This window comes from Mya arenaria, chromosome 9, assembly GCF_026914265.1.
Source record: "Mya arenaria isolate MELC-2E11 chromosome 9, ASM2691426v1".
NCBI classification, from domain to species: domain Eukaryota; kingdom Metazoa; phylum Mollusca; class Bivalvia; order Myida; family Myidae; genus Mya; species Mya arenaria.
This window is the reverse complement of record NC_069130.1, coordinates 63976667-63989742: the sequence shown is the minus strand read 5'-3', so window position 1 is coordinate 63989742 and position 13076 is coordinate 63976667. Positions and strand designations below refer to the sequence as shown.

The following is a 13076-nucleotide window of genomic DNA, read 5'->3' as shown; positions in this document are numbered from 1 at the left end:
CATTGTGAATTTACATCTACTGCTATTCGAAAAGCATACATTTGAGGTATGACAGGTTAGTAGCCTTGTGTATAAGTAGCACTCCCTGCAATGAGGAGTCACATTGATTTCGGAACAATGTAATATTTGCTGTGTCATTGATGGACCTGGTAAGATGTATTTATGATATATTTTCCACAAACGATGATGTTCTTTCGGCCACACAGGTGATCTCTAAATCTTCGTTGCAATCTTGGAAACCTCACTCTTACTTTAAGCGTACCAATAGCTTTACTTTTAAACTAACATATTGATGTTCAGTATAAAAGGGCACATTCAGCTTCATGTATGTAGTTCCAGTTCTATTAGTGCCGCTCAAATCCAGGTTTGACGACACCAAAGTATTACATTTTTAGTTTTGGCACTAAAGAATTAACTTCCGCGGTAGGAATAATATACATTTGGAATAGCGATTTCCACATGCATACGCTATTGGCTAGGTTTCATAATTTAGAACAATTCCGAATTTTTAGTTCACATTTAAAGCCCATTACCACAAATTGGCATTTTCCTTAAATCATTGCTAGCCAGTTATAAATTAGTGAGTGGATTCATGTAAACAGGTATTTCAGTGCTTCATTAATTGAATGTGTTACTGCATTTGATTTCATATACTCAACCAGGTTCTTCATAAATTGCCAAACAAGTTTTATACAGGGTGTATATTTGAATGTTTGACTACTGGGATTGACCGTGTAGTTTTCATTGTATTATTGGTTTAAAAAAGAACCATTACACAACTTATTGATCTGAAACTGTGAATTATTAAGTCAGCTTAGAAGTTCACATACAAGTATATTGTTCTACAAATCCAATAATATAGTCAGGATTTACACGCTCGACTTCATGATGTGTTTTTAAGTTAAGTTCGACTTTTAAGGAACTGGTGACCAATTTATTTAAGGATCTTAGTTGGAATCTTCAATTATCTTAAAATATATAAATGTAACAAATCCCAACATATTTCTTTTTCCTCAACAATGTGCTCATGTTTCATACTGACGAAGGTCAATGTAGCAAAACGACGATATATGACGACTAAGATAATTTCAATTTATTATTGAAATCTATCTTGAAACGGGCCCCTGCACGGAAATTGATGAAAAGTTAGTATTGCAGCATTTAATCCAATTATGATCACATAAAACTACAAATCTCAGCCACAGTTTTCCACGACAGTGCCTAAAATTGGTGACTGTTGAGGCGTCTGTGCGAACGGGCGGGTCGTGTCAGAGCCCACGCAGTGGAGACACGTGAACACATGGTCCGGGTCCCACTGACGCTTTATGGACAAAAGTCGGTCGTAGTGTCCACCCCAGTAGTCCGTCTTCCAGTTCGGGAGGTGCGCCGAGGGTTCGTTAAAGTAGGTCCCCTGTCCGTACCTTAAATTTGAATGGACACTGTTCATATATACACTGAACACGGAGTACGTTGTTTTAGACAGATCACGTAACTCGGCTTATGTGATTTTATTTGCGACCGCAATAGGCTTAATATATAATCAGATACCTTTCCGACTGTTCCTGTTATTTCGGTTGTCTTTTACTGGTTGTTCCGAATCGGCGACTTACATTGAATAACCAATAAATATGGCTTATGGAGTTCGCACAGAGGCGGTTGTTTATGTTGCTCCAAATGCAGACCCGTGGAAACAAAACATAGACGATATAACATTAATGTCACAAATTATAAAAGGGATCATTGCGTGTTTGTTTATAACAAGGAATCATTATCATGTTTAAAGATAAGACATTATAAAATGTCCATATAGCAGACCTGTCCTACAAACATTCAAATATGTTGCATTTCATAATTTATCCTATGAAAACATGTTGACTTTTCAATTTACAACTTATCTTATTCAAACATGTTGCATTTTAAAACTTAAACCCTTCAAACATGTCGCATTTCATAGCTTATTCTATTAAAACTTGTTGCATTTGATTACTTATCCTATTAAGTAAATATTGATTGCTTTGATGGTTCATATGGTCAACCTGAAGTAAATACTGTCGACCGAGGCGATTCCGAGGCTGATAGTCTTTTCCGAAGGTTGACAATATGGATTGTCACCCTCAAGGCAGTCAATATCTATTTTATTATACCGAACAAAAACTGACGACCCAAAAAAGAGCATTCGGAGCTATCAAAAACAACCTCGGATCTATATGGACGGCTAACAATGTCAGAAATTGGTACCCATTAAGTCCGCTGCAAGTAGATCGCGTAGTAATTTAATTTAGCAGTTAAACTTTATGACTTTTATCTTGGGAATCAAGCTTAAACACCACATTTAATTAATGATATAATTCAAAATTTTACGAACTACTTCTACTGATGTACCGGCATACATCCGAGGTTGTTTTCGATAAAAATGGCCGAGGAGTTCCGAATGAAAAAAGAGACGAAGTTGCCGGTTTAACTCACGTTTTTAGAGTTTTCAAATTCATTTTCTTAACCCTTCAATCCTCCGTGTATTATCTGAATATTTTGATGTTTCTAATTCAATAAATCATTTACACTGACAACTGCGAATCTTACTGCCATTTTGGCATCAATTGTCGGCTGGTAAACAAAGTGCACTGGTGATTCAAACTTAAAGTAAAGCACTACCAATAAAACCCGTATTTGTAGCGTTTTGCCAATGTCATATGTTCTATAGTAAATATATGTGTGTTCAATCCCCTGTCGCGCATGTCTCCAAAAATGTATGAGTAACGAATCCAAACACTTTCCTTGAAAACATATATGATCATGTGCAATTGTGCTCATTTTTGGCAGTGCTAAGTAAGTGCAGAGCAATGTCCTTATATTTTGTTATTATGTGATATTTAGTGAGATATTTTTATTATAAATGATTATAAATGATCATGGTTGTTATTTGTTGAAGTGTTGATTTACCTTTATAGTGCCTCAGTTATTATTGCAAGAAATGTCATTTTATTGTTTAAATTTTGTTTCAATGGTGTTATTGAACATGTCGTTCAGTGATAGCTGTAGTTATGTATAAACTTGTTGTATACCATAATAACTCCATTAGTTTGAAAATTTGTACTCGAGTGCATAGCATGCCCATTGTATTGTCCAGGGAAACTTCTTATGTTGACTCTATGCCATGAAAAATAAAGATACAATCAAGAATATTTCATTGTTTATGTCTAGTTATGTCATTTATTGATCAAATTCAGATACTCTCATCAGAACATACCTAGTAAAACAAAGGGGGGAATGGGTTAACACAAAGTAGTACTTGTTATGGTTTGATTAACGACGGAAAATGGTTCGATTAACGCCAGTTAGTGGTGGATGAACGTCGGGTAATGGGTGGATTACCGTCGGGAAATGGATGTACCCCCAACGTTTATCCATCGTTTGGGTAAACCATCTAAAAAAAACTTTCAAATCCAACCATTATCCAACGTTAATCCAATGTTGGGGTCCAACGTTGACACACCGTTAACCCAAGATCAAATGTTTACTGGAAAAATTCAAGCATGTTGAATTTAAATATTTTATCAAATTTGCAATTTTCAAAATTGTGTTTTTCAAACCTTGTCCTAAACCTGTTGTTTTTGCTTACTACATTACACTATTTGAACTCACGTCAATAGGCGGTCGGCCAACTGGGCAATATAATCCTCTTCTGGTTTGAGCCCAGCCTTTTCCGGATCCCAAGCACCCCAACAGGTCAAGCTCATGACCCCTGTGCGCATGCCTGGATTCATTGCAGTCACATCTGGTTGTACGTCGTTCATGTGACCTGTGAATATTTTATTATACATGGAACCAGGTTTTGTGTTGATTCTGCATACCTTATGCATTCTTTACAATATTAATTTACCATGATGAGATGCATGGAATATATTTTAAAACAGTCTTTATCAGATAAACTTTGTATCATTGAACTTCCGTTGATTAGTTATAAGTATAGTCATCTTTATTGAACTTAAGAAAAGTGTCTTACCTCCTATCAGAGTCCCGATACAGCCCATCTGAATTGGAAGTCCAGAATGGTTGCCTAGCAACATATCGTAGAAAAACTCATAAAAAGCGTCAGTGAATCCCCCAGGTTGCATTAAGGTGTTAAAGACGTAGCTGTTCGTATAAAGAGCGTCTTTGGTGTCTTTCTCGTAGTCCAAAAAGTCCGTCTTATTAGTGAGCTGACACTGCGCTCGGTATTTGTTTAAGAAAGGATCGATCGTGTGAAACGAAGGTGATCCCCATTCGCCAAAGTGATTCAATAACAGAACAACACCACCCGTAGTATGACCTTTTGCTTGTTCTAACATTTGATATCCTCCCCATTCTGGAGCTAATGTTGTAGACAGAAGGTCGTTAAAGGACTTTAAGAAAGCCCTACCCACGTCTTTGCCACTTTCGTCTTTGATTAAAGAAATGCACTCAAGTTTTACCATACGTGAGTCCTTATGAATTTTGTATGTAAACGCCGTCACTATCCCAAACGTTGCACCGCCGCCGCCCCTAAGAGCCCAGAATATATCGGTATTTTGAGATATGCGACGTGCTCCGGTATCGTGGTCGACGTACACGGTTTCTGTATCTGTAGCGTACACGAGGGACCCGTTCGCCAATACCATCTCTACCTCAAGGAGATTGTCGATAGCGAGACCAAACTTTCGACCGATTGGGGAGTGTCCGCCACCCAGCGTGTAGCCACCCATTGATACAGTGTGTGCAGAACCGCCAATTATTGTTCGGTTAACCTTATTTAGCTGTCAACAAAGTCTGTAAATTTAGTATAAACTAAGCCACCAGGAATTGATAAATGAACAAACGGAAACATACATCCACAAAACATCAATATATGGACAGATTGGTTTTACTAAAACCGACCAAATAAATCGTGGCTTTATATTACACAAATAAGAATCCTGTCGGGGTCATCTTTGTCATGTGACTCGTCCTTTGTAAGAACATAACCCTCGAGATTTCTTTTATACATTCTCAAATCCTTTGCAATATCAATTTACACATTCTTGAAAATAACATTTTTTTTCCTGAAAAAGATGAGTGATTTTTTTCACTTCTGTTCATCTTTTATTTTTAAATTGATTTCTTTTCATGACAAAACGCGAGGTTCTGCATCAATTTCTCGCGTCCTTGTTTTATTTATTTCGATGATTGAATAAGCAAAAGTTGCGAACATGTTACAGCGAAATATCATGTTTTATTTTTTCTTTGGTAATTTCAAGAGATTTACCTTCTCATTTGCAAATGGCGAGGGACGAGACAAGATTTTGTAACAAATGACTTTGCGACCGTGCTTCGCTTGCAAATAGTAAAGTACGCTGTCTAGTAAAGTGAAACGTTTGACTGGTATATTGACTGTCGGAGACCCTGGGTAGGGTATTATATTCATGACGTTAAAGTTAAACTGTAATACACATACAAGTCAAACGTTGAAATTTAAATTTACAAATACTCAAGTAGTTGAAGTTGATCAGACAAATATTCACCTCAGTGTAGACGCGGATCCAGGAGTTTCCGCTTTGAGCCTTCAACTCCCCGTCGGCGTTTCTTGTCGAGTTTAGTTTGACTTCCAAACCCTTCATTTTCTCGAGGTTTAACTGAAAAGTGCCATCACCCGTGGACCGTCCGATGTAGTCGTGCCCAGAGGAACGTATCGTAAGCCTGACATTGAATTTGTTCGCGAATTTTACCGTTTTGATGACGTCATCAACGCTTTCTGCCATTACGACGACGTAAGGAAACATCGTTACGCGCGTGTTTATCATAATTGTGACGATCGGGTATCTTTCGTCCGTGGGTGTGATAATGTCTCCGTCAAGAGAGGCGGCAAAATCCAGTCCATCTTGGTGTGTAGGCATGCATGTCTGGCCTGGCCAGCAAAAGTTGTCTTGTACATTTGTGCGGCACTGACCAGAACTTGCAGCACTAGCATGTGTTACTACTGCGAACAGAAGCAGTAAAGCCAAAGTTTTGGTATATTTAAATTTCCACATTTTAGACGCCAGCAACCAGAGGTATTGGTATTTGCTACTTACGAATTCTAATAATATTTACAGCTACTGTTCCGAAAAAATAGATATACGGCGACGTTATCGTTGATTTAAATGTAAATATCAAACTGTGAATGGCCTTACTAATGACTGACGAATTTCCAGGTCATTTAGTCTAACTGATAACAACATTTCGACACCTTGAAACATAGCCAAAAATTAACCTACTTACACGACGCTGGAAATATACTTAAAACGAAGTTCATGCTGTATTGGTAATCTATGTCTGAATACACCGACGCTTGTGTATACTTTTATTTACACATTCGAACCCAAAACAGGCTAAAACATGCTCCCGTTTCTTTGCATTTTCACAATTTGCGTGTTTAGCTGAAATTGTTTAGTATAAACAAATGTTGCAAAGTTGAGCTTTGCCTAATAAACAAGACAATAAATAAGACCATTTAAGCCTTTTCATTTCTTACAAGAGTTAGACAGACAGACAGACAGACAGACAGACAGTTTATTGACTTGCACATAGTACATCGTCACAACACATACATATTATAATACAATTTGTCAACGTGTATGGGCAATGATAATAAACAATAATAAATACACATTATAACAAACAAATATGTAGAAAAAAAGAAAAAAGAAAAAAGACAATAAATAATAAATGAGAAGGTGAACATGGTTTATAAATGAAATTAAGTATTGACATTTAGTAAGTTTGATCTTATTTTAAGAGATTCTTTAACAAAGATACAAAGTTTTATAAGTTCCGTTCTGTTAGTTGAATTTATTAACTGGATATATTTAAATACTGACGGCTTTACAAAATAGTATTTCTTTAAATATTTTCTTCTAAGAGCATCAAAATGAGAACAGATGCATATAAAGTGAAATTCATCTTCGATATCCAAAGAATTACAGCATTGACAATATCTTTCAGCTCTAGGTATGTTATTTCTGGCATATCTACCAGTTTGAATACGAAGCGGATGAACAGATAGACGTAATCGACTAAAGTAAAATCTTAAATTTCCTGGTAAAATATCTAAGTAAGTTTCATATGCAAAACATGATTTAACTGTTCTATATATATCCAATACGCTACTATTTTCAACTGTTCTGAACCAATCTTGTTTGAAAGTATCGTATAATCTACACTTGAAAGATTCAATAAACACAGCTACATCAATATTTAGAACATTATCAAAGACGTGGCTAAAGCCAAAATCATTTAACATTTTTTTAACATTATAAACCCAATTGCGACAACCTTTAGTGCAATAGTACACAGCTCGGTTATATAATGTTTTGATAATAGTATTGTCAGTGGTAACAATCTTGAACCAATATTTTAATATATGAATGTATCTATGCAAATACAAAGGGTATCTGCCTAATTCCCCATAAACACACGCATTGCAAGTATTAGTTCTAACTCTCAATAGTCTTTTACAAAATTTTAAGTGAATTCTCTCTATTTCTTTAGATTTAGTAAATCCCCTGACCTCTGCTGAGTAATTTAATATGGAACCAACAAAGGCGTCAAAAAGTTGACACATAATCTTGGGTTTAAAATCAAAATCATTACACTTATGAAATAAAACATTCATTGCCTTAAGGGCTTTTCCAATCAAATGTTCTTGGTTCAAACTAAAATTACCATTATAATTAAATACAACACCTAAATAATTAAAATCGTTAACCACTTGTATATCCTGACCATTATAAGTCCATCGTTCGTTAGGCAAAAGCCCGCCTCTTTTTCGAAAAACCATAATTTTTGTTTTATCAGTATTTACCTTTAATCCCCATGCATTACAATAACTTGATAGCAAATAATAACAATATTAAAATAATATCATCTAAGTGCAGACCAGAGTTAACATCATTCTGTAAATACAACTCTAGATCATCTACAAATAAAGAAAATAATAAAGGAGACATAACTTCTCCTTGGCGTAAGCCAACAGCGTAAGAAAAGAAATCAGAATATGAAGACATTGATTTTACACAAGATTTGACTTTTTTGTACATGTCGCGAACAATTCTAAGTATTTTCCCTTGTATTCCACATTTGTACATCTTTAACCATAGTGCATTTCTATAAATAGTAAGATACTTCATCATATCGACAAAAATAACGTATAATCTTTTTTTCTCAAACAAATAATTCTGAATTAATGAATAAAGTATAAAAATGGCATCCGTTGTAGATCGCCCTTTTAGAAATCCGAATTGAGCATCCGAAATAATGTTATGATCGTCACATAATTTATCTATACGTTTATTAATGACAGAAGTAAATATTTTTGATAAACAACTAACTAATGTTATTCCCCTATAGTTATTAACATCCGATTCAGAACCTTTTTTGTGCAGGGGGATAATAATACCTTTCGTCCATTGCTCTGGGAAAAACTCCGAATCTAATATATTGTTAAACAGGTCACAAATATGCGATGATAAAATGTCTACGGTTTCAATAAAGTATTCATTTAGTAAAAAGTCATTCCCAAATGCTTTACATCTTTTCAATGATTTAACAGCAACTTTAATTTCTTCAACAGAAATAGTTTCATCAAGTTCTGGGAAAACTGTATTTGGTTGATTAAAATCAAATTGTTCATTAAAATCCTCCGCTTCTAAGTTATGATTACCAAAATCATTGTTACTTATATTTTCAAAGTATTTATGGAATTCGTCAAGAGGAATTTTATTGGATTTGTTGGAACTTTTTGTTTTAAAATGCTTCCAAAAATCTCTAGATTTACATTTTCTCAGATTTTCGATGTCATTCATTCTTTTTCTATAATCAACATTTTTCTTTCTTTTTAAAATTGCTTTGTAAATCGATTTAAGGTCACAAAGTATCAGTCGGTTTTCATCAGATTTGCAATTATTAAAGGTTCGAAGTGCCCCCCACTATTACGTTTAGCATATCTATTTTGAAATTTGCGATATAAATTATGTGATTTAAAACCATTTAAATCGATCTTACTATCGGAATCACACCAAGATTCATATCAAAAACAAATATCATATTGTTCTAAAATATTAACAAATCCAGAACTTTCCTTCTTCTGTCGGGATAGTCCGTGAACGTTCCACGATAAAATTCGAAGTTCACCTTCCTCGTGTCCCTACAGCTTCACTGGCTTCCCGTCCACGTACAACGTGTCATACACGATCCACGAGCGGTGACCGTCCTTCCGGGCTTCCTTCATCTTCGGGACGAGTCGGCGCCGCTTGTCGAGCACTCTAATCCAACCAATCGGCATTCGCTATTTCAATACTCCATTTCTCATATACACGTTGTACCATCAGAAGTATATAACCCAGCAAACATTTTATATCGGCCCGATGTCGGGCCGATATGGAACACATCATCGGCCCGACATCGGCATTTACATCGGGTCGATGTAAAAAAACGTTTTTTGTCCATAAAACACCTATTGTTTATGTAATTATTTTTATTATATTGATCGTGGTTAATTCCGTCTAAAAATATGTAATATGAAAAGTATTATGACTCAAGTATAGTTATCTAAACCCTTACTCGAGTCGTTTACGACAAAACTATGGTTTAAGAGTAAGGAATGTACCTATAGAAGTTTTACCCCACAAGGTAGGGGTCGGGGCATGATGTGTTTGGCTGGAACTCATAGGATATTAAGACAACCTGATGATTGCTTAAAAACGCCTAAGCATACAGAAAGTCCAAGGATTGCGTTCTCAACCCCGAATGTGGTGTATCTTCGATGTATAAATATCAAGTCAACTTTATCACCAAAAGACCCCCCTCCCACTGCACCAAACACTGTGCCATATTTACGAAAAACAATGACCTGTGCATGATGCTGTTCTCACTTTAGATATTTTTTACCTACCTCTATAAGCAGAGAGTAGCGTTGGTAACTAGTTCAATGGTAACTAGTTCAATGACGATAATTATTCATCAAACAACAGTTAATAATACTGAACAAACATAACCACAGGTTACAAATCAAATTAAAGTGCATTTTTTGTTTGGCCATTACCAAATCACTTTTACGGGTAGCTTTATTCAAACATCTGAAAATCTTTGAAAATGTTAATGTCGATCTCAATATCAAATACATTAATGCGAAAAAAAATATTCAATTTAGTTTTTCGACCACCCGTTTCAAAACCATTACGTCCTTGGACTCTTAACGGAATTCCGATATGGCAATTCCATTTATGGCAAATAGGTTAAAATCCTTGCCTTGCAATGTCTACGGTAAAGATTTATTCTCTAACTATTGAAAAATTGTGATTGAGCCACACCCAAATACGCATTGTCTGCGGTATACAGTGTTAAATGGTATTTGGATTTTATGAGGCTTTAGATTAAAGAACAAGAACCTAAACCTCCTCGTTTTGGTCCACGTGGTCTAAGCCGGATAGACACCTCGTGGGCGTATCTATGACAAATATACGGGATTTAATATCATGGCAGTGGTATTCTCCGTCAGGCGACAGTGTCGTGTGTGTACCTTGCTATGTGGTTGGCAGTAAAGATAAATGCAATGCGTTTGGTACAAAGCCAGTGAGTGATTGGAGTAATCTAGGCGAAATATCATGATCAGCTCGCATCAGAAATGAACTGGACATAGGGACTGAATGATAGCTTCGGAAAACCTTGTTTGGTTGATCAAAGACCAAAAGCAAGGCATTTGTCAATCTCCACTGCTTATTCAGTTTAGTGACGAAGAATCGGACCATCCCGTGAGCGATTTTGAAGATAATTGTTCTGTGTGGAAAATCAATTTGACCAGTTGTGACTCTGGAAGAAATTACACACACCCCACTATTCAAAATGAATTAATTGAATTTTGTGGCGGTATTAACATGAAGGCCGTAGTAGAACCATGCAGTAAGGCCAAATACTTTGGCTTCATTGCCGTTGAGGCAACTGATACATATACAATGGAACTGATGGCACACTGCATTAGCTTTTTTGACAGTGTTTAACATGAAATCAGAGAAGACTTCATTTAGTTTTGGGAGTGCGATTCTACCTCAGGGGAAAGTCTACCTAACGCCTTTGTTGAAAAGCTACGGGAGACTAGACTTTACAGCAATAACATGAGAGGTCGAGGAAACGATGGAGCCTCTTACATGTCTGGTTGCAACAAAGGGATAAAAACTCGGATAAAGGAACTTGTTCCAGACGCTTTATATACACATTTTAAAGCCCATCGTTCATACCTAAAATAACTCATATGTTCGGAACATGTTTGGTACTATGCAGCAGATTACCTTCCATTTCAACTACTCAGCGAAAACGGTTCAGCAATATCATAAATTGTTAATCCGACGACCAACAGTCACTTGATGATGTAGGCCACCGTATCCTCCCCCCCCCCCTTACATCTTCGTGCGATACCCGATGCCCGACCCGAGATTTTATTTCATCTACAATACTTATTGCCGCTATTAATGGCTGACACATTGGATGCTATTAACAGAGATCTATATCACAACATTTATAGGTGTTTTGCTATTTTGCTGTGTATGCCAGTCACAACAGCCACCACAGGGAGGTCGTTTAGCACAATGCGCCGCGTCAAGAGATACCTACGATGACAACTGAGCGTATGTCTGGTTTGGCTCTGTTGAACATTTGCCGTGAAAAAGACATTGATGTCGGGCGAGTAATCAACGAGTTTGAACAAAAGAAACACCGGCGATTAGCTTTCTTGTTTAGAATTGAAACTCTGCCTACAATATACTGTATAGTAATATATGTATGACGTCTAAAATGTCTTACAAAATTTCATTGTAAAGTTGGATCTTAGTTGTATACATAACTGACCTGAGATAGAAATGGCAATGCGACCCACAGTCGGGCAGATTATGAGGGGTTTGTTTTTGTATCAATAGATGTACATTGGTATTTTCCATTACTAATGCGTAAATGTATTGCATATAAAGAAGACATATAATGCAAAAAGGGTGAAACTACACATTGTTAATGTCAATAACATTAGAATATTGGTAAAAATAAACATATTTTTGTTTCAATTTTAGTCGCAAAAAGCGTTACCAAGGCTCTATTTGAAGAGAAAATTTGAGTGCGACCCCATATCCCATGCCTACTACACCCACGGCATCGATCTGCGTAATCCCAAATTGGCCCTAGCTACGCGCCTGCATGTTCACACCTGGAGGGACACAGTACAGAACTTTATTTGCATAAATTTATACTAATCTAATTTTCTATTGCAAATTTATCCTTATATATTATATGTTGCTTAAAGGGACTGTACTCCGTATGATGAAATAGCGATAAAAAAACGTCGAAAACTGACATTAACTTGGTATCGATGTGTACAATGCACTGAAACTTACTTACTGAAGTACCACATAGTCTACAATTATTTTTTTTTATTCGCAGTTTTTTCGTATTGTTCCGTTGAAAAAGATTACTATGTATATCTACCAGAATTCATTACTTATGCGTGATTGGCTAGTCGATGTTATCACGTGAAGTTAAGTTTATGGCTTAAATATTCAAACTGTTTAGAGTAAGCCTTCGTAACACAGTGGATACAACACTGGACTGCAATGTTGGCGACACCTGTTCAAACCCAGTTTCCAACTCGATTTTTTTTTACATTTTGGCATTGTTTTTTTACAATTATGATATCAAAGAGTAAAACATTTTTTTAAATAATTGTCCTGAGATTCGTTACAGAAGAAAACTTTTTTTGGTGCCAATCTGGTGTACAGTCCCTTTAATTAGTAAATGTGTAACGACATCTACATTGCTCAACTCATGTTCAGTGGTCTTAAACCGTGAAATAGCGATTTAGTACAGCAAAACAAAGTATACTAGTTTCATTAGCAATGTGGTGCTGCCAAATGACCATATAATTATCATTTCAGACCCCGAACAAAGTCTGTTCCATTATGTCTTAATACACATTACATAATGTGAAACAGACTATATAACTACTCTTGTATATATCAGCCCGCATGGTCTGAGCAGGCAGTTCTTTCTTGATAATTGTACAACAT

The 13076-nt window shown here is 36.1% G+C and overlaps 1 protein-coding gene across 1 annotated transcript; it reads right to left on the bottom strand.

The window, feature by feature from the left end:
- Positions 1-1161: 1161 nt before the first annotated feature.
- On the bottom strand, positions 1162-6069 carry LOC128245407 (uncharacterized). The gene is made up of 4 exons (XM_052963543.1): positions 5517-6069; positions 4004-4772; positions 3643-3799; positions 1162-1421 (listed from the first exon to the last, which is right to left on the bottom strand). The coding sequence occupies exons 1-4, from the start codon at positions 6021-6023 to the stop codon at positions 1196-1198; spliced, it is 1659 nt and encodes a 552-aa protein (XP_052819503.1). The 5' UTR covers positions 6024-6069; the 3' UTR covers positions 1162-1195.
- Between the last annotated feature and the right edge of the window lie 7007 nt (positions 6070-13076).

Bases quoted from the DNA above. Each gene is read 5' to 3' on its own strand.
- LOC128245407 (XM_052963543.1), bottom strand. From the start codon at position 6,023: ATGTGGAAATTTAAATATACCAAAACTTTGGCTTTACTGCTTCTGTTC. The intron at 4,773-5,516 runs GTGAATATTTGT...CTTTGTTGACAG, and splicing joins GGATCCGCGTCTACACTGAG to CTAAATAAGGTTAACCGAAC. The intron at 3,800-4,003 runs GTAAGACACTTT...AAATATTCACAG, and splicing joins TATCGGGACTCTGATAGGAG to GTCACATGAACGACGTACAA.